The sequence below is a fragment of the Haliotis rubra genome, unplaced genomic scaffold (genome assembly GCF_003918875.1).
Source record: "Haliotis rubra isolate DU_JTF1 unplaced genomic scaffold, ASM391887v1 Scf6, whole genome shotgun sequence".
In the NCBI taxonomy this organism is placed as follows: domain Eukaryota; kingdom Metazoa; phylum Mollusca; class Gastropoda; order Lepetellida; family Haliotidae; genus Haliotis; species Haliotis rubra.
The window spans coordinates 1,343,960-1,365,484 of record NW_025767301.1 but is presented as its reverse complement, the minus strand read 5'-3'; the positions used below and the strand labels follow the sequence as shown (position 1 = coordinate 1,365,484).

The 21,525-nt window shown below is 38.3% G+C and overlaps 1 protein-coding gene and 1 long non-coding RNA gene across 3 annotated transcripts; one reads left to right on the top strand and one right to left on the bottom strand.

Annotated features, from left to right (window-relative positions):
• Positions 1–9,097: 9,097 nt before the first annotated feature.
• LOC124255334 lies at positions 9,098–10,223 on the top strand. 2 transcript variants are annotated; one of them, XM_046689229.1, is made up of 2 exons: positions 9,098–9,211; positions 9,293–10,223. In XM_046689229.1, the coding sequence occupies exon 2, from the start codon at positions 9,328–9,330 to the stop codon at positions 9,859–9,861; it is 534 nt and encodes a 177-aa protein (XP_046545185.1). In that variant the 5' UTR covers positions 9,098–9,211; positions 9,293–9,327; the 3' UTR covers positions 9,862–10,223. The 2 variants fall into 2 exon arrangements, with proteins under 2 accessions (XP_046545185.1, XP_046545186.1); XM_046689230.1 differs by having other exon boundaries at positions 9,124–9,211; positions 9,296–10,223.
• Positions 10,224–20,331: 10,108 nt separating this feature from the next.
• Positions 20,332–21,509, bottom strand: LOC124255363. The gene is made up of 2 exons (XR_006892671.1): positions 20,843–21,509; positions 20,332–20,805 (listed from the first exon to the last, which is right to left on the bottom strand). It is a non-coding gene; the product is annotated as an uncharacterized LOC124255363 (long non-coding RNA).
• Positions 21,510–21,525: the final 16 nt, after the last annotated feature.

The following is a 21,525-nucleotide window of genomic DNA, read 5'->3' as shown; positions in this document are numbered from 1 at the left end:
CCTCCACGGCAATGACACTGTGTTGCCCAGCTCAGGCTCAGCAGAACATTGTTTTCACTGTGAGCTTTGCCAAAGGTTACTCGGAGATGCCGTTTCCGGATGTTGTAAACTTCAAGCGTTTCTGATAATCCTGTTTTCCTGATAATCCGGTTTTGACAGAGGCTCACTTACAGCGAGTTCGGGATGAAATGGACAACGGTCACGGGGCGAGTGATCGGACGTTTGATACCAGTGACCTAGATAAACCTGTAACATTGGCGGAGGTTGAGTACGCGGTTGCCCGTGTTAAACGTGGTAAGGCTGCCGGTCAGACTGTATACCTGCTGAAGCTCTAAAAGTAAAACATGTATTGATCTTTTATTTAGACTGTTTACATTTTGTTTTGAAAACAATAAGTGCCCGGATATTTGGCGTACTAGTTTTATAAATCCTATCAAAGCCCGAGGGTGACCCTCGTGATCCATTGGGTTATCGCGGTATATCACTGCTTTCAGTCCCATGTAAAATATACTCAGATTTCCTTAATACTAGACTTACAAAGTGGTTAGAATTACATGATATAATGGTTGAGGAACAAAATGGCTTCCGATCAAGCGTAGTACTCAAGAACATGTTACAGTCTATATTCAGTAATCAATAACAGAAAGTTAACTAGGAAACCTACTTTTGTGTTGCTTCATCGATGCAATGAAAGCGTTTGATAAGGTAGAATGAATGAATGAATGAATGAATGAATCTCTTTATTTCCTCAGATTATATTCCGAAGATCATTATAAACATGTACATGAAATATTTACAGCAACATAATCACAGCAATATATTCACAACACATTCATATAGTCATATATATGTACAAAGAAAGGATGAAAGGTCTAGAATGCACAGTTTAGTGAGGGAAGCAAGGAATATAGGTATTTACAGAAGAGGACAATCATACATCTCCATGACATTTCATCAATATCGTTAGTAACTAGTAGTTCACCCCCAGAAAATAGTGATAACATTTCATCTTCAGATAATAATTCTATTTGTACATAAACATCCACATCAAAGAGATCTATAAGTTTTGAAAAGAAATTATTTCTGTTGTACATATAGTGTTCACAGTGTAAAATTATATGGCAGTCATAATCATTACAATATCTTTTGCAGAGTTCACAATGTTTTGAGAATTTTCCCCTTGAGCAGATTTGTACACAAAACTGTAATATATCTTTAAACTGTGGGTAAAAATACATCAAACAATACAATCTATGTACACCAAAGAAATTGTGGGTCAAGCGATATGAATATATCGTGCCTTACACACACGTGAGAAATCCATCGTTCAGTTTCAGATTTATTTATGCAAATAATAGTTATTCTTCGCCATGACGATTTACATTGTCTATGGTTTAAACTGTTAAAACTTGGAATCAAAGGGAAATTCCTGTATGCTGTTCAATCTATGTACAATAACTCTAACGCCCGTGTACGTATAAACAACTGTTTCACTGATTTATTTAATGTAAATTCCGGTGTTAGGCAGGGTTGTGTAATGTCACCGAGTTTGTTTTCTATTTACATTAATGACCTAGCAGAAGAAATCAACGCTCTCAATTGTGGTGTAAACATTGACGGAGTTATGTTGAGTACACTACTGTACGCTGATGATATTGCTTTGATAGCAGGAGACGAGTTGTCCCTACAGCGGATGTTAGATTGCGTTGATAATTGGTGTAAACGTTGGCGTTTAACTATTAATAATAAGGAAACTAATGTCGTTCATTACCGACCCTGTTGTTTCAATAGATCACAAGTTGTATTCAAAATTGGTGATGTTACTATTGACTATACCAGTGCGTATAAATATCTGGGCGTTTGGTTGCAGGAAAACATTGATATGAACTTTACAGCTAAAGAAATCGCTAAATCTGCTAGTCGAGCACTTGGTGTTATCATGTGTAAATTCAGATCTTGTGGTGGTTTGGCTTATAATGTCTTTAATACTTTATACAATAACCTTGTCCAGCCGATCTTATCCTATGGGTCAGCCATATGGGGCACAAAACAATTCAATTGTATAAATGCAGTACAAAACAAGGCCTGTAGATTCTTCCTGGGCGTTGGCAGTAAGACTCCAAATCTAGCGGTCCGGGGAGAGATGGGTTGGACAACTCCATTTTCTAAACAAAAAAATGAAATTGTGCGGTTCTGGAGTAAGCTGTGTTCTACTGAGCAGCCGAGAATACCTAGTGCTGTGTGCAGATGGTCTAATACTTTTCCAAAATCCTGGAATAAAATTGTTGTAAATATTCTTAACAAATTGGATCTCCCCGTGGTTGACCTATATAATATGTCTAAAATGGAATTTTATTACGCCTCACTGTGGATACGATCATTAGATTGTCAGGACTGGAATAAAGAACTTTGGAACGACCGAGGGAAACCTAACGGGAATAAACTCCGTACTTACAGAAAGTTTAAAGGTCACATGCAACGTAAAACACAACTTTGCAGATTCTGATACCTTTTCGGAAACAAATCGTCAAAAATGCAAATTCAACTTATAAAGTTGAAAAATAACGTGATGAAAAAAAACGCGCGAAATCGGAGTTCAAACGTTTCACTAATTTTCCCCAGATTTTCTGGGGAATACGGAGTTTCAACAGCTGGGCTGCGCTCATAGCACGTGCGCAGTGAAATAGGTTCGCGCAACTTGGAAGCGGGCTGTCCGGTGAATACTCGGTGAAGGCTTTGGCGTGAGCTATTTTCATAATGTTTTGTTGATATCTCACAGGCGCGAGCTTTTATATGTTATGCCAGTAAATAAACTGTTTATATAATTTTATTTGTCTATTTCACCACACGTTCTTCTTACCGAGTCACTTTCTCAGTTCGATACTTAAAAGCAATGTCATTATTTAGAGTTGACACAATTTCTAACTGTGATATAGATATGTTGCTGTCACAGACAAAACTCAATGTCTTGTTTTATTGACACCTTTGTGTCTGCCTGCCTGTCTGCTAATGACAATATTCAATTCACAACTGCGATCACTGACTACATGCAATTTGAACTTAACACCAATCAGGCTATACACCATAAACAAAACGCATTGATTTATGGCCCTCTGTTTGGTCTCTGTCACATTATGTAATTACACAGACAGGCAGGTGTGATACTTGAACACATGACATGTTATGATGTCTGTTGATTGCGAAATGTTATACACAAAAAATGAGCATGTATTTACAAAACCCAACTTTCTATATATACACACACAATGAGCCGTGAAGGCGGCATCTGCTAATGAACCAGCCGTTACACTTGAGTGCACACCCACCCGCTCTGACTGGGTTCGGTATCCCGACTGCTTCGTTTCGAGGGAGGTAAACCCAAGTACAAAATATTGCACTTTTGATTTGCGATTATACGCTTATAATTTTGTTTATTTGTTTTTTCATAATCAGCAATGTATATTATATGTCATGAAGAAGTGATAATTGTGTTTTAATTATGTTTGATTTTTTGGTTGCATGTGACCTTTAAGAAACTATTAACAGCTGAACCATATGTCACTGAACTTCTGCCTAGATCTCATCGCAGTACACTTAGCAAGTTACGATGTGGCACCTTACCCCTTGAAATAGAGGTCGGTAGATTTACACGCCCTAAAACACCTTTAGACGATAGAATTTGTAAATGCTGTGATGGCAATACGATTGAGGACGAAGTTCACTTTTTGGTCAGCTGCCCACTATATTCGGATTTACGATATGATTTGTTGGAAAATGTACTAAATATTAACCCTTTTTTTCTCTCTCTCTTGCCATATATATGCTAGGTAATGTTAAAATAATAAAACCCTTAGCTGCATTAGTTACTAAAATGTTTAATAGACGTAAACGCACTTTGTAGTCATGTAATTTAATATACCACACTCCACTGTTGCTTAGAGAATTGTGAGATTCTATTCTGTTTTAGGTAGAATGTAGTGGCTTGGGTCTCACAGGCCAGATGTTATATTAAGAGTCTTATGGTACAACATGTTAAACACAAATTATAACACTCTTTCTTCTTGGTAACCATTTGTAAACGCAGTTTGTAGTCATGTAATTAAATATATATACCACACTCCAATGTTGCTTACAAAGCTGTGATATTTTCTTTACTACTATACTGTTTTTAGATATAATATAGTGCCTTGTGTCTCATAGGCCATAAGGCCGGATGTTATATTTTATTGAATGTTTTAAAGTTTATGTATGTTTTATATATAACATGTGACACAAAAATATAAATACTTTCTTCTTCTTCTTCTGATAATCCTGTTTTCCTGAACACGCATACAGACAATAGAAGTATTAGAGAGAGAAGTGGGAGAAGTATGTTTTCATTAAATCCACAGTGTCTCGCCTAACTGGCCGAGCTGGGCAGTAGCAGCCTATTTTCAAATCATCTGATCTTTACATGTTGCATTTGATAACATTACAAGGTGATATTTAGGTAGATATAATACCAATCTATGGATTTTAACACATTTCAAGATACATCTGTGAGGGTATAAGGTGCGTTTGAGCGCACGGGCCAAGCTGGACCGAAAGCTTGTGATATTGTGTCTTTGTTGAGAATGTATACAAAATAGGGCTTCACTTTGAGCAAGGCGTTTTGCTTCAAATACTCCGCTTTGAGACTCTGTGAAGTGAAATGTAGGTAGGTATAATACTAATCTATGGATTTAAACACATTTCAAGATACATCTGTGAGGTTTAAGTTGTTTTGAGAGCACGGACCAAGTCGGGCAGAACAGAGACTAAACACTTTTGATTGAGACTATATTGTGAATGGAGAGAGAAAGGGCTTCACTTTAACGGAGCAGTTATCTTTACATTTGACATTTTGTAACATCACACATTGATATTTAGGTGGATATAATACTAATCTATGGATTTAAACACAAATCAAAATACATGCGTGGGGTTTAAGTTGTTTTTGAGAGCGGACCAAGGCGTACCGAACGCTTGTGATACTGTTTGTTGAGAATATGTAGAAAAGAGCTTCATTTTTCAGCAACGTTTTATTTCAAATACTACGCTTTGAGACTCTGTGAAGTGATATGTAGGTAGATATAACACTAATCTATGGATATATACACATTTCAAGATACATGTGTGAGGTTTAAGGTGTTTTGAGAGCACGGGCCAAGTCGGGCTGAACAGAGACTAAACACTTTTGATTGAGGCTATGTTGAGAATGGAGAGAGAAAAGGGCTTCACTTTAACGAACCAGTTATCTTTACATGTAGCATTTGATAACATTACAAAGTGATATTTAGGTAGATATAATACCAATCTATGGATTTAAACACATTTCAAGATACATCTGAGAGGTATAAGGTGCGTTTGAGCGCCCGGGCCAAGCCGGACCGAAAGCTTTTGATACTGTGTCTTTGTTGAGAATGTGCAGAAATAGGGCTTCACTTTGAGCAAGGTGTTTGCTTCAAATACTACGCTTTGAGACTCTGTGAAGTGAAATGTAGGTAGATATAATACTAATCTATGGATATAAACACATTTCAAGATACATGTGTGAGGTTTAAGGTGTTTTGAGAGCACAGGCCAAGTCAGGCTGCACAGAGACTAAACACTTTTGATTGAGACTATATTGTGAATGGAGAGAGAAAAGGGCTTCACTTTAACGGAGCAGTTATCTTTACATGTGGCATTTTGTAACATCACACATTGATATTTAGGTAAGGTGTTTTGACATCACGGGCCAAGTCGGGCTGAACAGAGACTAAACACTTTTGATTGAGGCTATGTTGAGAATGGAGCGAGAAAAGGGCTAACTTTAACGAACCAGTTATCTTTACATGTAGCATTTGATAACATTACAAAGTGATATTTAGGTAGATATAATACCAATCTATGGATTTAAACACATTTCAAGATACATCTGAGAGGTATAAGGTTCGTTTGAGCGCCCGGCCAAGCTGGACCGAAAGCTTTTGATACTGTGTCTTTGTTGAAAATGTATAGAAAATAGGGCTTCACTTTGAGCTAGGTGTTTGCTTCAAATACTACGCTTCTAGACTCTGTGAAGTGAAATGTAGGTAGATATAACACTAATCAATGGATATAAACATATTTCAAGATACATGTGTGAGGTTTAAGGTGTTTTTGAGAGCACGGGCCAAAGTCGGGCTGAACAGAGACTAAACACTTTTGATTGAGACTATATTGTGAATGGAGAGAGAAAAGGGCTTCACTTTAACGGAGCAGTTATCTTTACATGTGGCATTTTGTAACATCACACATTGATATTTAGGTAGATATAATACCAATCTATGGATTTAAACACATTTCAAAATACATCTGTGAGGTTTAAGGTGCGTTTGAGAGCCCGGGCCAAGCCGGACCGAAAGCTTGTGATACTGTGTCTTTGTTGAGAATGTACAGAAAATAGGGCTTCACTTTGAGCAAGGTGTTTGCTTCAAATACTACGCTTCTAGACTCTGTGAAATGATATGTAGGTAGATATAATACTAATCTATGGATATAAACACAAATCAGGATACATGTAGGGGTTTAAGGTGTTTTTGACAGCACGGGCCAAGTCTGGCTGAACAGAGACTAAACACTTTTGATTGAGGCTATGTTGAAAAATGTGAGAGAAGGGCTTCACTTTAACGGAGCAGTTTTCTTTACATGTGGCATTTTATAATATTACAAAGCGATATTTAGGCAGATATCATACCAGTCTATGGAATTAAACACATTTCAAGATACTGCTTTTGTTGTTACGTTTTGGTTTTACGCTGCTTTTGACGGCTCGAGCCCATGTGGGGAGCCCGGGCGGAAAATTGTGGCCGAGATAATGTTGAGAGTGTGGGGAAGAGATCGTATCATTTAAATGTGGGCATGCTTTAAATACGATGAATAGTGAATTTATGGGGTGGTATGCGATTGGATATAGATGTGAAATCATTTTCGGGCCGACGGAAATGTGTATCGGAATTGGCTGAAGTATTTATACGTATTAAATCCCGTTTCGTTTAACGATTCCACTTTTATACGTAACCACGGTCAGCCAGTTCACAGGCTTCTCGTCTTCCTGGGTTTTAGCCGATTTACTCGTAATAAAGTTATTATGGTACGCGTTTGTGGCTTCCGATTGATCATTATTATCATGAGTGTATGTTGCATTGATTAATTGTAGGCATGGTTTTATTAGCCAATAACAGATTTGGACCGCCTTGGCCGGGCCCGGCCAGACTTTTAGGCCATCCCCATGTAGATCCCATAGAGCATTAATGAATATAAGATTAGCTGATAGACAATTTTACCTATAACACGTGACATTGCCCATTTATGAGAATCTGAAAGGGTAAGGACGAAAAGTTTACAAACACTGCCGTCAATGAATAGATGTGTAAGTCCATTACACGTGTGTCCTCTTCATCATCTTCAATTTTATCTTGGCTCGTTGGATGAGCCTCGGCAAAAGTAGATTCACGAGAAAGTAAAGAGTAACGTTTGACATTAGAAACGGACATGTTTTTCCTGACATCAAATTCATAAGGGCAATAGCCGATGTACACAAAGAAAGCCATAGGCTAAATGTACGAAACTTAACATACTGTTTTGTCAAGACGTAGATTGCGCAGTATAATACAAGATGGTATCATTAGGTCATACTGGTTCATATCAACTTAAGATACGAGAGCAAAAGACTCCTTGTATTTCAATTCAGCTTGGCCATTGCGACTTTGAAAATCCGTCATGTGTGCATGGGGTCACATGGGTCACATGGGGTCTCTTCGAAGTCTCCAGTCCAGTTTGGCTCAACTTGGCAGTCCACTTCCTTCTGTGCAGTTTAAGAAGATGCGACGACTGACACATTCGCACCAACCTTTCACTAGAAACATCAAGACGCGAATATCGCTCAGCTTGAAAGAAGAAGAAGAGGCTGAGCTCCGAAGGAAAGAACGTGTCATTTCCAAAGTTGAAAGGTGTCTCTTGACGTCTGGCGCCCATGTATGTGAAGCTGAAGCACCAGCTAAAAGACGTCGGTTAGACAGCAAAGTCAACATTTGGACAAATGTCAACTCCAGACGTTTTGCTCTACGAAGACGGAACAAACTCCATCAGACAACCACCAGAGATTCTTCAGAAGAAAGAGTCTCCTTTTCACAGAAGATTCTTGCATTTCTCCGAAAGTAAAACAGACACAAGTCTGTCTTCTACAACAAATGTTGTCATCCTGCCAGTGCTCCAGTAAACAAGAGACATTCCAAATATTGAAGTGGCTAAATGTCAAAGTGCTTTTGCTTTCTGTTAGTATATTGACCGTGTTGTTGTTTCCTTTTCAAATTGTGTCTGTTGCACGATTATTATTCAATAAACCTTAAAAATACAGTTCGCTTCCTTCTGTTTTTTTTGTGCGTATAGTGCATATCCCTCCACTATTCACACTCGAACAGACTGGTTTCATATAAACTGTCCGGTTTGTGTTGTCAAGTGTTTGTTGTTTAAGGTTTGTCATCATGCTGAAATGTTCAATCTTCAGGAAGCAGTAGAGTATCACGCTTCTATTAAGGTACCATACTACTTGATTACCATATTAATGTACCCCACCTGATCCAAACAGTGGAGGAAATGCGTTTACTTTACATTGAGCAAGTTTCTTAGGCTAATTTTACCATCAAGGTAACGTGCTCAAGAAATATAAATACACCCATAAGCTCATATCCACAACTCTCTCAATCACTCATTCTATCGTTTTACATGTCCTTTTCTTCATTCTACCCTCCGCTCATCCTCACTAATTCACACAATCAATATTCAATCAATCAATATAAAACTATTCGATATCCAAATAATACAAATTCCCCATCCACCGTTCCATTCGCTCTGTCTCCAGATATGATCCACATCCATTTGTTGCAAAATATCCACTTATCAGTGATAACAACCCAGTGCATCTAGCGTTTGCCACTCGAGGTTAAAGGTTACTAGTACATTAACCCATGCACATCTTACTGTCCCGTCGTTGATAGGCGATACCGTATAAAGGACGTGGTGATATATAAAGTGTTAACTTCATTGTTGTGAAATTCAGTAAGTATGTCACCTATCAGGTGATAGCTAAGTCCATCGCATCTCGATCAAACGTTTTATCATACAAGTGTGTTTAGAAGAACTTGTGGACAACAGTTTCGTCAGCAAGGTACGTGTTCTCATCTTAGCTCCTGCTGTGCTGTGGTAACTTTGTGATTGTAATCTTCTATTGCAAATCTTTACTTGACAGTAGTGTCCACAACAAGAGAAAATTCTGCTTCCGGTATGGCGGGAGCTGGATATATGTCTCCAGAAGACATGAGAGCAGCCATGGTGGGCATGCACCAAAAGATGGACGCGCTGAATATGAAGATAGAAGCAATGGCAACGGAGGTGAGGGCTGTATCAAATAAATTGTCCATTATGGAACAAGGAACGGTGGCAGGAGCACAGGCAGTTCCTGCAGCCACCCCTCCCGATAGCCAACATGACATCAAACAAGCGATCAATTTTGCGTCTTCATACTCGCCTATGTCAAGAATACGCTTCGTGGGAATCAAGGAAATGCCTGGGGAGAACGTTGATGAGGTTCTCAGGAAGTTCTTGATTGCAACGTTTGGAATAGAGGAGGCACAGGCACGCACAATGCCAATGACATGCTTCCGTCTAGCTCGAATGTCGGGTACACCAGAAGGATCGCCTGGAGATATTCTGATCACTTTCAACAGCGTGCATGATAAGAATAAAATCTTAACTAGAGCTAGTAAGATAAGCAAGACTCTGATGGCGATGAACATCGGAATAATGAGATGGCAGTAACCGCAGTAATGCCGACCGGAGTTACACGTGGGAAAGGACCTGTTAGAAGAACCCGTTACTCTACATTAGAATTTTGCCAGGATAAAATCCATTCAAGCGGATTTATGTTGTGACATCGATGTTTGCAGTGACTTAATTAGTTTCTCCAGTTACTTATGGGGTAGATGACATCGGACGACATCCCTAGAAACAACATGAACACTAGTAACACCCTGTAGTCTGTTTCCCTTAATATAACAGTAATATGCAGGTACTGTTAAAGCGATCTTCGCCTTAAGGCGATCGTAGTAGTTTACCTACCTTAACAGTCGTTATAAGTGTAATTTGTAAGATAGTAATATACATGTTTGTTTCATTTCTAATTACCAGTTCTGTTGTTTTCATTATTCTGGGGAGAAAGGTCGTCTGTTCTGCAGTATACTCTGCTCCTGACCGCACGTACATTGGTCTGGAAGAAAAGGCTAATGTTCCGCATGACCAGTGTTTGCGTTGATATGTTTTATAGTGTCAATGGAACTATCTACGGCTAACAAGGTGAAGGTAAGCAACATTTGAGAGAAGTTGGATGGTTGTACCCCGTACGGCAGTTCGACTGCTGAGAATTTCTATGACGTTCGACATTCCAACCTTCTTAGGTGACTATATTCAATACATGCTTGTCTTCAAGCAACAGTGAATGGCATGAGAAGACAATGAGCCAACCTTCTAACTTTTCAGTTCAGTCGTTTGGTGAAAATCCACAAGCATGAATGATGTGACTTATTGCTACATTTCGTCGCAGATATTATAGTTATATCACGCTAACCTAACCAGACCAGTTATCAAGCCTGGACCAGGCAGTCAAGCCAGTGGTAGATTATATGACGGCCAGCGTCTCCGACACAAGATGGAGGGTTGAGATAACACTCGATCCTCTTTAGTCGGCCCCATGGAAAACTGGGGACCTATTTCTACCAGATTCCCTTCGTTTTGACAAGGTATGGAACCATCTGGTACAAATAGCGCGGGAGAAAAGGTTGGATGGTTGGTTGATTTGTTTGTTGTTTAACGCCGCACTTAGCGATATTCCAGTTATATGGCGGCGGTCTGTAAATAAACGAGCCTGAACAGACAATCCAGTGATCAACATCATGAACATCGTTCTACGCAGCTGGGCTGGACCAAAGGAGTAGATACGTTGGTGTGTTGGGGTTAACGCAGCGTTTAGCGGTATTTCACTTATATCACGGAGCGTGTCAGCTTGAAGTGTGAAGAAGGCCAGGAGTGACGCAGCTTTAAAATATAATCAGGGCGATTCTGGGAGTCCAACTCAGATCCACGAGTTGCTGGCAGGCCTAGAGATGCAACTCTGTGCCCCGATCCACAATGAGTTCGTAGCGCTACGACATTTGTAAGCATATAATAAACTGTATACTTACGACAAGTCGTAACGTTACGAACGTTTTGCGGATCGAGTCCCAGGACTGCGGGACCAACTACCTGTGTCGTCTTGCAAGAAAATATTGGATGGTATTAATTGAAGTCAATACGCTAGTTTTGAACTATGTGCGATAGTACAAACTAATTAGACTGACTGAGTTTGGTTTTACGCCGCTTTTAGCAATATTCCAGCAACATCACGGCGGGGAACACCAGAAATGGGCTTCACACATTGTACCCATTCAGGGATTCGAACCCGGGTCTTCGGCGTGACGAGCGAACGTTTTAACCACTAGGCTACCCCACCGCCCACAAACTAATTAGAACAGGAAGCCCACGGTGGAGGTTAAACATACACACTTCTATTCGATTCAGAACATGGTCACAATACATAGCCTCTGGTAAAGACATGGGTTTTTTTACTCACTGTAACCATGATTTTAACCCCCATATAATGTCAAATTGGTTTTCGTCACGATATGGCTGAAATATTGCCGACGTGACGATAAATATTAACGCACTCACTTTAACCCCCATATAGCCAATTACATTTATAATATAATTATGTTTGTTTTTATAATTTGATCTTTTTCATATGCACTTTAAAGAACCACTAAACTTTGTTTTTGGTTACTCTTTTAACCATTACATATGAAAGATTTGTGGTTAGTCTTATGCGGAACACCAAATTTATTCTTTAAAAACTTGTGGTTAATTAATACCGAGCGATTAAAAGTGGCCAAAAAGTCGCCTGCTTCCCTCTCGCCCGCCAACGAAACCACAGACAGGTTACGTAACTCTGTCGCCAGAGCACTGCAGTGACGTCATATGAGGAACGATTTTCAGTTAGTTGTATAGAAAGTGTGTAGCACGCTCATCATTTTGATGATTTCTCGACATGAACGACGACATGCCGAATCTTTGCTTTGTCATCAATTGCTCCTAGGGGTCGGGTGATGGTGTCACCATGCACAGATTTCCACAGGACCCCGCAGTTCGTGCTAAATGGGTTATGTTTGTGAGTGCGAAGCGAGCGTTGTGGAAGCCTGAAACGATATCTTACTTGTGTTCAGATCGCTTCACGGAAGTTAAAGAATCAAAACTACTTACTAGTTATAGTAAAATATGTATATGATTGATGACCATAAAGATTTTCCATAACACAACTTGTAACATAACGATTTCTTCCTCGGAAGTGAGGTTGTGGTCGAGGTAACAATAATATTGTAAGTGGTATTATATTGACACCCACCTCGCTGCCAGGAGAGAAATTGTTATGTTATACGCTATGTCATGCAAAATCCTATTGGCCATCAATAAAATACATATTTTGCTACCAGTAGAAAGTAGTTTGGATTTTAGATAACTCGGTGAAAACAAACCTAAATAGCATTTATCCACAGACTGGCGGATGTTCCCGACAGGGCCGCCATTTTGAAAATCGTAAAGTCTGTTAGAATTAATGAGATTATAGTTTGTTTTCATCAAGTTAGAAAAATCAAAACTACTTTCTACTCGTAGTTAAATGTGTATTGGAATCATAACCAAACGGATTTTGCATGACACAACTTATAACATAACGATTTCTTCCACGGAAGCGAGGTGGGGGTCGAAGTCACAATACTGCGCGATAAATTTCTTGCTACATTCACATGGTTAATGTCCACTCACCAGTATGTAGATACTAGTCAATGTGCGTCTTTATATTTGGTCTTATAATCCTAATTAGTTTATTATCATACTTTTATGCATTTTGAAACTAAATAAAAGCTGACGATCTGCTGATACTTATAGTGAATTTATAACAGAACAGTAATATCTAGACATTTTATAGTTTGCCAATGTGAATCATAATTCGCACACACACCCTAGTGTATGTTGTCTGTCTCATTACACTTCACGGCGAAAACAATGATTCTGTTGAATGCTACGACAAATGAATAAAAAACAAAATGCAAATATTAAAATTAAAACATTAAAGTTATAGGAACAATATCAGGCCATTACCTTGTTTGAGGAATGTATCCATCAATATCCACAAAACTGTTCCAAATGATGTGTCTTTTAACAGTTTAATATACGAAAAAAAGTGATAAATCTTTTCAGGTATTGGTGTATAGTCTCATTGGTCACCCAAGATAGCACACCTGGCAACTAATTGCATAATGTCCGCCTTTCATTAAAACAGTAATTTAGTTAGCCAATAATGGGCAATCAATCAATGTATTGCCGGTTAATCCTTTGAAAGAAGGACGTTGTTTTTTACGCAGACACCGACACGGCAGAGTGTATTCAGTATAGATTAGTAAATGTACATACATAAACACTACCTTTTGACAATTCCGCTGTGTAAGATAAAAGTAATTAATCAATCAGCGTGTTATCGGTTAATCCTTTGATCGATGTTTATAATGTTGAATATTTACTCCAGACACAAGAAATGCCAAATGGGAACCTTTGTCGGGTAATCTAAGTGTGTTACCACTAATTATACCTGTTATAAATTCATTAAAGAACCACTAAACTTTGTTTTTTGTTACTCTTTTAACTATTACATATGAAAGATTTGTGGTTAGTCTTATGCGGAACACCAAATTTATTCTTTAACAACTTGTGGTTAATTAATACCGAGCGATTAAAATTGGCCAAAAAGTCGCCTGCTTCCCTCTCGCCCGCCAACGAAACCTCCTCAGACAGGTTACGTAACTGTCGCCACAGCGAACCGGAAGTGACGTCATATGAGGAACGATTTTCAGTTAGTTGTATAGAAAATGTGTAGCATGCTCATCATTTTGATGATTTCTCGACATCAACGACGACATGTCGAATCGTTGCTTTGTCGTCAATTGCTCCTAGGGTCGGGCGATGGTGTCACCATGCACAGATTTCCACAGGACCCCACAGTTCGTGCTAAATGGGTTATGTTTGTGAGTGCGAAGCGAGCGTTGTGGAAGCCTGAAACGATATCTTACTTGTGTTCAGATCGCTTCACGGAAGTTAAAGAATCAAAACTACTTACTAGTTGTAGTAAAATATGTATATGATTGATGACCATAAAGATTTTCCATGACACAACTTGTAACATAACGATTTCTTCCTCGGAAGTGAGGTTGTGGTCGAAGTAACAATAATATTGTAAGTAGTATTATATTGACACCCACCTCGCTGCCAGGAGAGAAATTGTTATGTTATACGCTTATGTCATGCAAAATCCTATTGGCCATCAATAAAATACATATTTTATTACCAGTAGAAAGTAGTTTGGATTTTGTAACTCGGTGAAAACAAACCTAAATAGCATTTATCCACAGACTGGCGGATGTTCCCGACAGGGCGCCGCCATTTTTGAAAATCGTAAAGTCTGTTAGAATTAATGAGATTATAGTTTGTTTTCATCAAGTTAGAAAAATCAAAACTACTTTCTACTCGTAGTTAAATGTGTATTGGAATCATAACCAAACGGATTTTGCATGACACAACTTATAACATAACGATTTCTTCCACGGAAGCGAGGTGGGGGTCGAAGTCACAATACTGCGCGATAAATTTCTTGCTACATTCACATGGTTAATGTCCACTCACCAGTATGTAGATACTAGTCAATGTGCGTCTTTATATTTGGTCTTATAATCCTAATTAGTTTATTATCATACTTTTATGCATTTTGAAACTAAATAAAAAGCTGACGATCTGCTGATACTTATAGTGAATTTATAACAGAACAGTAATATCTAGACATTTTATAGTTTGCCAATGTGAATCATAATTCGCACACACACCCTAGTGTATGTTGTCTGTCTCATTACACTTCACGGCGAAAACAATGATTCTGTTGAATGCTACGACAAATGAATAAAAAACAAAATGCAAATATTAAAATTAAAACATTAAAGTTATAGGAACAATATCAGGCCATTACCTTGTTTGAGGAATGTATCCATCAATATCCACAAAACTGTTCCAAATGATGTGTCTTTTAACAGTTTAATATACGAAAAAGTGATAAATCTTTTCAGGTATTGGTGTATAGTCTCATTGGTCACCCAAGATAGCACACCTGGCAACTAATTGCATAATGTCCGCCTTTCATTAAAAACAGTAATTTAGTTAGCCAATAATGGGCAATCAATCAATGTATTGCCGGTTAATCCTTTGAAAGAAGGACGTTGTTTTTACGCAGACACCGACACGGCAGAGTGTATTCAGTATAGATTAGTAAATGTACATACATAAACACTACCTTTTGACAATTCCGCTGTGTAAGATAAAAGTAATTAATCAATCAGCGTGTTATCGGTTAATCCTTTGATCGATGTTTATAATGTTGAATATTTACTCCAGACACAAGAAATGCCAAATGGGAACCTTTGTCGGGTAATCTAAGTGTGTTACCACTAATTATACCTGTTATAAATTCATTAAAGAACCACTAAACTTTGTTTTTTGTTACTCTTTTAACTATTACATATGAAAGATTTGTGGTTAGTCTTATGCGGAACACCAAATTTATTCTTTAACAACTTGTGGTTAATTAATACCGAGCGATTAAAATTGGCCAAAAAGTCGCCTGCTTCCCTCTCGCCCGCCAACGAAACCTCAGACAGGTTACGTAACTGTCGCCACAGCGAACCGGAAGTGACGTCATATGAGGAACGATTTTCAGTTAGTTGTATAGAAAATGTGTAGCATGCTCATCATTTTGATGATTTCTCGACATCAACGACGACATGTCGAATCGTTGCTTTGTCGTCAATTGCTCCTAGGGGTCGGGCGATGGTGTCACCATGCACAGATTTCCACAGGACCCCACAGTTCGTGCTAAATGGGTTATGTTTGTGAGTGCGAAGCGAGCGTTGTGGAAGCCTGAAACGATATCTTACTTGTGTTCAGATCGCTTCACGGAAGTTAAAGAATCAAAACTACTTACTAGTTGTAGTAAAATATGTATATGATTGATGACCATAAAGATTTTCCATGACACAACTTGTAACATAACGATTTCTTCCTCGGAAGTGAGGTTGTGGTCGAAGTAACAATAATATTGTAAGTAGTATTATATTGACACCCACCTCGCTGCCAGGAGAGAAATTGTTATGTTATACGCTATGTCATGCAAAATCCTATTGGCCATCAATCAAATACATAATTTACTACCAGTAGAAAGTAGTTTTGATTTTGTAACTCGGTGAAAACAAACCTAAATAGCATTTATCCTCAGACTGGCGGATGTTCCCAACAAGGCGCCGCCATTTTTGAAAATCGTAAAGTCTGTTAGAATTAATGAGATTATAGTTTGTTTTCATGGTTAGAAAAATCAAAACTACTTTCTACTCGTAGATAAATATGTATTGGAATCATAACCAAACGGATTTTGCATGACACAACTTATAACATAACGATTTCTTCCACGCAAGTGAGGTTGTGGTCTAGAAGCCTTAATAATATGTGGCAGTACGTATTATATATAACACACCCTCGCTGCCAGAAGAGTGAAATTGTTACTTCATATGTCATGCAAAAATCCTTCCCGGCCATCAATCAAATACATATTTATTACCAGTAGAAGTAGTTTTGATTTTAGCGAACTCGGTGAAAACAAACCTAAATAGCATTTATCCCTCAGACTGGCGGATGTTCCCAACAAGGCGCCGCCATTTTTGAAAATCGTAAAGTCTGTTAGAATTAATGAGATTATAGTTTGTTTTCATCAAGTTAGAAAATCAAAACTACTTTCTACTCGTAGATAAATATGTATTGGAATCATAACCAAACGGATTTTGCATGACACAACTTATAACATAACGATTTCTTCCACGGAAGCGAGGTGGGGGTCGAAGTCACAATACTGCGCGATAAATTTCTTGCTACATTCACATGGTTAATGTCCACTCACCAGTATGTAGATACTAGTCAATGTGCGTCTTTATATTTGGTCTTATAATCCTAATTAGTTTATTATCATACTTGTATGCATTTTGAAACTAAATAAAAAGCAGACGATCTGCTGATACTTATAGTGAACTGTAATATCTAGACATTTTATAGTTTGCCAATGTGAATCATAATTCGCACACACACCCTAGTGTATGTTGTCTGTCTCATTACACTTCACGGCGAAAACAATGATTCTGTTGAATGCTACGACAAATGAATAAAAACAACATGCAAATATTAAAATTAAAACAGATTAAAGTTATAAGAACAATATCAGGCCATTACCTTGTTCGAGGAGTGTATCCATCAATATCCACAAACTGTTCCAAATGATGTGTCTTTTAACAGTTTAACATACGAAAAAGTGATAAATCTTTTCAGGTATTGGTGTATAGTCTCATTGGTCACCCAAGATAGCACACCTGGCAACTAATTGCATAATGTCCGCCTTTCTTTAAAAACAGTAAATTAGTTAGCCAATAATGGGCAATCAATCAATGTATTGCCGGTTAATCCTTTGAAAGAAGGACGTTGTTTTTACGCAGACACCGACACGACAGAGTGTATTAGTAAATCTACATACATAAACACTACCTTTTGACAATTCCGCTGTATAAGATAAAAGTAATTAATCAATCAGCGTGTTATCGGTTAATCCTTTGATCGATGTTTATAATGTTGAATATTTACTCCAGACACAAGAAACGCCAAATGGGAACCTTTGTCGGGTAATCTAAGTGTGTTACCACTAATTATACCTGTTATAAATTCATTAACTGACCATCAAGTGAATGATGACAAATAACATGTGTAGGTCTATACCACATAACACGGGTTACAACAAGGGAGTATTAATTGCTGTATTGCATGTGAAAACTTATGGGCCGACACTGTTTTGAGAATACAAACAGATTTTTAAATGACATGATTAAATATCGAGGTAAAAAAACACAGAAATGGGATCAATTTGGATCAGTCATTATACAAATAGGGCCTAACGACACCAATCGATTTTGACAGAATCGTCTATGAAAACAAGTTGTAACTCGAAAATTAGGCAAAGCAGGAGACAAAATTAAATGACAGTAGATTGTGAGAACATATAGCGTTCATTTTCAACAACAATTGTCACGATTTCAGGTTTATACAAGCCTGTAAACAAGATAATTTACCCCCTAAAATGTAGATGAATTCTGCATCGGCCCTCAAAGCTATTCCTCATATGACGTCACAGAGACGCGCCGCTCTGATTGGTTGAAATTTCGTTCGCGGGTGAGAATTGTGCACTGTTGTCAAAAAGGTCGATTTAAGTCAATTAAAGGTCGAAATGAGTAGTTTTAATGACGGGGTTTCATTTATAACGATGCCAGTTAGTGATTTATGCATTTGTACCCCCTAGGGTTTATGTGACCTTTAACTGACCATCAAGTGAATGATGACAAATAACATGTGTAGGTTACAACAAGGGAGTATTAATTGCTGTATTGCATGTGAAAACTTATAGGCCGACACTGTTTTGAGAATACAAACATATTTTTACATGACATGATTAAATATCGAGGTAAAAAAACACAGAAATGGGATCAATTTGGATCAGTCATTATACAAATAGGGCCTAACGCAACAATCAATTGTGACAGAATCGTCTATGAAAACAAGTTGTAACTCGGAAACTAGGCAAAGCAGGAGACAAAATTAAATGACAGTAGATTGTGAGAACATATAGCTTTCACAGCTGTCACAGAGTCGCGCCGCTCTGATTGGTTGAAATGTCGTTCGCGGTTGAGAATTGTGCACTGTTGTCAAAAAGGTCGATTTAAGTCAATTAAAGGTCGAAATGAGTAGTTTTAATGACGGGGTTTCATTTATAACGATGCCAGTTAGTGATTTATGTATTTTAACCCCCTAGGGTTTATGTGACCTTTAACGATGGTGGTCGTTCAAGTGGACCATGAATGATAAGTCATAGGAAGGATACGGCCCTTCTCAGGATCACACACTTCATTTGTTCATGTTAAGTCGGGTGTTAAAACAAAGTGGCTTCCACATCGTCGTTTGTCCAAAAGAACGGTCCTTTATCGCCTAAAATCGGCCGGGTATAAAGCCTGAAGACCTATCCGACGTCCGTTGGTATTCCCAGAGCATAACGCATCACGATCAAAGAAAGCAAGATTTATGGATGTCAACTTCTTTATTGTGAATAACACGACGTTTCGGAGTGTATGATTGCTCCTTCATCAGGTCGTGTTATTCACAATAAAGAAGTTGACATCCATAAATCTTGTTCTTCTTATGCATTCCACTTCGAAATGCCCTTCAAAGATTTGCATCACGACTAGCTTAGTGTCAAGCGCGACGTCACGGGAAAGTTGACTTCAGTTGACGACTATGTTAGGCTATTTCGTGCACATGCCGTAGGTGAATATTCACGACAAGAATCGGTAGTAACTCCAACTTGGCCCGCCAGAGGTCCAGATCTGAATCCCACAGAGCATGTTTGGGACATTATGGGTCGCAGAAAGAATAGCCCCCACGTGAACAGATTTGAAGTACTGGAACAAGCCATCCATTTAGAATGGAACACAATACCCCAACGTCAAATGAAACAAAGTAGTTAAGTTATATTTAAGAATACACTTTCTCAATGAAGTACAGATTCTAGTACGTTTTAGTATCGGGCGACAGCACCCTAATATGTTCACATTCAAGACCATCCTAGACATTCGTCTTTGCTGAACAAACATTCAAAAGTGACTGAAGGCAACCAGTCCAACAGGTTTCCCATTCAACCCTTCAGCCAGTCCTACATGTTCAACCCAATTTCACATTCAACCCTTCAGCCAGTCCTACATAGTCAACCCAGCTTCACATTCAACCTTACAGACAGTCCTAGATGTTCAACCCAGTTTCACATTCAACCTTTCAGACAGTCCTAGATGTTCAACCCAATTTCACATTCAACGCTTCAGCCAGTCCTAAATGTTCAACCCAGTTACAGACTCAACCGTTTAGACAGTCCTCCATGGTCTACCCAGGTTAATCTCTGCAGCCAGCCTTGAACCTCAAATGCACTTCTGGTTCTGGTGAACTTGAAAGAAACAAACACAAGACACCAGATATGGTTACTATTTCTTTTTGAAAAACCATATAAATATACAGTTATTCCATCTAACATCCTCACCCAGAAAACTCTAACACACTATCATTGCATGGTATTCCCTTCTTGGCAATAGAGCACGGCTCATAGTGCAATTCCAAAAACAGAGAAATATAGCTAATGAGTCAAAGAGGACCACCTGATTCATATTACAATAGTGTATCTTTCACACCTTGACAGATGAATGGCAGTCACATGAAGGTATGGGCATGTGGTAGACATATATCACAGGTGATGATCAAACTAACATGAGGAACATAAATCACATGTGATGATAAAGCTAACTTGTGGTACATAAATCACATGTGATGATCAAACTAACTTGTGGTACATAAATCACATGTGATGATCAAACTAACTTGTGGTACATAAATCGCATGTGATGATCAAACTAACTTGTGGTACATACTAGTAAATCACATGTGATGATCAAACTAACTTCTGGTACACAAATCACACGTGATGATAAACCTAACTTGTGGTACACAAATCACACGTGATGATCAAACTAACTTGTGGTACATAAAGCACACGTGATGATAAAACTAACTTGTACACAAATCCCATGTGATGATCAAACTAACTTGTGGTACACAATTCACATATGTGATGATATACCTAACGTTTTACAAAAATCACACATGTGATGAACAACTTTATCATCAACAATCACTCTTCACTATAAATGATGGCACCAGCATGTACATTACACAAACACATATTGCAATGAAGTGGAAGACAGTACATGGAAACTAGACATTGAGAAATGTTTAGTTTTTCATTCAGAAAGTCATACAATGAAGTGAAATCCCCTTTGAACTGAGAGTGAGTACATGTAATTAAGGCCTTTAGCAACATTCCAGCAACATCATGAAGGGGAGACCAGGCTAGCTATTCTTCCTTAAGTGGCATTTAGAAGCTGGTATGATGACGTGGAGCAATTTTTATGGATAGACAACTTCTTTGTTGCAGTAGTAGTTGAGACGTTTCCTTTGTCTACTTCAATCATTCCTATCACAACAAGTCTCATGCCAACACACCGTACATCAACCTCTTCTATTGTATAAACCAATACCCGCCATGTATATATTACTCCTTGTGCAAATGTTGTGTATCATTTGCTTGATAACGGTGTTAGGATCTACATTGAAACG

What these genes read in the sequence shown, in the direction of transcription:
- LOC124255334 (XM_046689229.1), top strand. Translation starts at nt 9,328, where the DNA reads ATGGCGGGAGCTGGATATATGTCTCCAGAAGACATGAGAGCAGCCATG.